This window comes from Apium graveolens, chromosome 10 (assembly GCF_009905375.1).
Source record: "Apium graveolens cultivar Ventura chromosome 10, ASM990537v1, whole genome shotgun sequence".
NCBI lineage: Eukaryota > Viridiplantae > Streptophyta > Magnoliopsida > Apiales > Apiaceae > Apium > Apium graveolens.
The window spans coordinates 7978948-7982667 of NC_133656.1; the positions used below are offsets into that span (position 1 = coordinate 7978948).

A 3720-nucleotide genomic window follows, 5' to 3' on the forward strand; every position below is an offset into this window, starting at 1 on the left:
GATTGTAGTAGTGAGATTAGGTGTGTATATCTCACAGTTTTGGGTTGTAGCCTGCAGTAGTAGTTGATAGTCTTTTGTATCAAGAACTCACACATGTTGCTGGTGTTGATATATATATATATATACTACATGTTTTGCAACCTCTTTTATTTTATTTATTTAAACTTCAGTTTTGCATTATTTATATTTCCTTATTTATCCTGTAGTCAAGTTCCATATTTTCAAATTGTGTTTGACTTGTGAAAGGACAAGCAAATTATTTGATAATGATATTGTGTGGGGACATGACTCTTAAAAAATGTGTTTGATTTATTTAAATTCTTATTCCAATAAAAGTTAAATTGTTTCTTTATTTAATGATTATCAACTATTTAGTGGATTACTAAATAAATTGCTTATCTTATCACTAGAAAAATGGAACCTAAATGAAAGACCAGGTCTGAGACTTCAAACAATGACCCTGAATAACAGACTAATCAAACTATGAACCAGATGCTAAATTTGATTCAACAACAAACGGCCATGATGCATCAACAAATCCAATAACAATAATAACTCCAACAACAACAGATGTTGCATCAACAACAACCTTAAAATCCACCACAAATACCACCACAAATTATACACATTGTTACTTTTAAACAGTTTCAGGCAGTAAAGCCACCAGAGTTCGAAGGTTCCACAGATCATACTAAAGCCTGGGCATGGCTGAAGGAAATTGAGAAGGCGTTTACATTAGTGAAATTTGAGGTAGATCAAAAGACTGAATTTTCAAGTTACTTTCTGAAAGGAGAAGCTAATTATTGGTGGGAGTCAAATAAGGTTTTAGAAGGTACTAAGATTGTGGCATGGGATAGGTTTACTGAGTTATTTTTGGAGAAGTATTTCCCACACTATATGAAGAACCAGATAGAGTTAAAGTTTCTAGAGTTGAAGCAAGGAAACCTATCAGTGGCAGAGTATAAGGAAAAGTTTACTGAGTTATCTAGGTTTTTGCCAGAGTAGGTAGACATGAAAGAAAAGCGGGCGAAGAGATTCCAATAGGGGTTGAAGTCATGGATCAAAGCGGAGTAGCAGTTTTTGAATTGACAACATATACCGTAGTCATTCAAAAAGCTATGATAATTGAAAGTGAGAGTGAGATGTCCCAAAAAGAAAGGGGACAAGGAAATTATCAGAGCCATTTTAACAAGAAGCCAAGATTTCAGACACGGACAAATATGACCTTTAGAAGGTCAGCCCAGGAAAACCAAAGATCAAGTATTCGTTTACAAGTTACAAATCTGCAGAGGATAGCAAGACCACCATTTTCGGACCGTAAGACATGTGGTTTGAAACATATTGTGTCTCTAATAAGCCGAATGTTACATGTTTCATATGTAAGCAGAAGGGGCACTATTCCAATGAATGCCAAACAGGAAAAACAGATGTAACATGTTTCTAGTGTGGGAAGAAAGGACATATTTCCAGGGATTGTAAAGGACCAACTATAGCTGCAAATGTTCCAAGGATTATGACACCACCGCCACCACCACAACAGAATCAGCCCAAGGCAAGGACCTTTAACATGACAATGAAGGAGGTAGTGCAGAATCCAATCGTAGTTGCAGGTACGCTTTCTGTGAACCCCGTAAATGCAAAAGTATTAATTGATTCTGGAGCTACAAGATATTTTATTTCTGAAGAATCTATTGATAAGTTATGCTGTGAAGTTTAATGGCCGAGTGAAACGTTAATTATAAAGTTAGCTAATGATGACCAAGTTCCCGTGGATCAGGTGTGTCAAGAATGTAATATCAAAAAATAGGACAACACTTCTCCGCTGACTTGATACCTTTCAAGTTGGGAGAATTTGATGTTATATTTGGAATGGATTGGTTAGCCTTTCATAATGCCCAAATTGACTGTGCAAATAAGAAAGTGAATCTACGAACCGCTGACGATGAAAGGGTAATATTTAAGGGTGAGAAACAGGATAAGAAATTCCTCACGATGATGCAGACTAAGGGATTGCTATGTCAAGGATGTAAAGTTTATCTAGACTATGTGTTAGACGTTAACAAAGAAGGTCTGAGAATTGAAGATATTCCAGTTGTATGTGAATTTCCAGATGTATATCCTGATGAACTTCCAGGGTTACCCCTAGATCGTGAAATTGAGTTTACTATTGATCTAGCACCGGGTACTGAAACAGTTTCAAAAGCACCATATCGAATGGAACCATTTAAAATTAAGGAGTTGGCCATGCAATTACAAGATCTTTTGGATAAAAGGATTATAAAACCTACTGTATCCTCATGGGGTGCACTAGTACTATTTGCTAAGAAGAGGGACGATATCATGAGATTATGCATCGACTATCGCGAGCTGAACAAATTAACTATTAAGAATAGATATCCTTTATCGAGGATTAATGATTTATTTGATCAATTGAAAGAAGCAGCATGGTTCTCAAAGATTGATTTAAGATTGGGTTATTATCAATTGAAGATTACGGCTAAGGATATTCCTAAAATTGCATTTTGTACTAGGTATGGTCACTACGAGTTCCTAGTAATGGCGTTTGGGTTGGCTAATGCACTAGCGACATTCATGGATCTAATGAACAGAGTTTTTAAGAAATACTTATATACGTTTTTGATTATGTTCATCGATGACATTCTGATCTACTCGAAGAATGAAGTAGAATATGCAGAGCACCTGAGAATTGCTTTAGAAATCTTGAGGAATGAACGACTTTACGCAAAATTTTCTAAATGCGGATTTTTGATAAGAGAAGTACAATTTTTATGCCATGTATTCAGTAATGAAGGAACTAAAGTTGATCCTGCAAAGATCGAAGCTATTTTGAATAGGGAAAGACCGAAGATTACAAAAGTCAAAAGTTTCATGGGATTAGTTGGTTATTATCGAATATTCATTACGGATTTTGCGAAGATAGTCACGCCATTAACGAAGTTAACTCAAAAGAATGAAAAGTTTATATGAAATGAAAAATGCAAGGAAAGCTTTCAGGAATTGAAGAATCGATTGGTAACTGCACCTGTATTGGTTTTGTCAGATGATCATGGAGACTTTTTTATCTACAGTGACGCTTCTTACAGAGGATTGGGATGTGTACTGATGCAACATGGTAACGTGATTGCGTATGCTTCCAGAAAATTGAAGCTTCACGAACAAAAGTATACAACTCATGACTTGGAATTAGCTGCAATTATATTCGCGTTGAAACTTTAGAGACATTATCTATACGGTGAGATATATGAAATTTACACTGATCATAAAAGCTTGAAGTATATCTTCACTCAGAAAGAGCTCAACATGAGACAATGAAGATGGATAGAATTGATCAAAGATTACGATGTTTCGATCAACTATCATCCAGGGAAGGAAAATGTTGTAGCAGATGCGGTGAGCAGAAAAGATAGATTAAACATGTTAACTTCCTCTGAAGAATTAATCAGGGAATTTGAGAAATTGGAAATTGAAGTTCATATTCTAGGAGAATCCACATAGATGAATTATGTAATGACGTTTCAACCATAATTATTAGAAAGGATTCGAAGATGCTAGGAAGAGATAATGAGTCATGAAAGTGAAAGCTTAACTGGAGAATAGATTTCAAGTCAGAAGGATGACAAAGGAATCCTACGATTTTATTTGAGAATTTGGTACGTTATGTAGCAGAATTGAAAGAAGAAATCTTACGAGACGGCCACA

The 3720-nt window shown here is 35.5% G+C and overlaps 1 protein-coding gene across 1 annotated transcript; it reads left to right on the forward strand.

Annotated features, from left to right (window-relative positions):
* Positions 1 to 425: 425 nt before the first annotated feature.
* LOC141690398 (uncharacterized) lies at positions 426 to 1005 on the forward strand. Its single transcript, XM_074495205.1, has 2 exons — positions 426 to 437; positions 646 to 1005. The coding sequence occupies exons 1-2, from the start codon at positions 426 to 428 to the stop codon at positions 1003 to 1005; spliced, it is 372 nt and encodes a 123-aa protein (XP_074351306.1).
* Positions 1006 to 3720: the final 2715 nt, after the last annotated feature.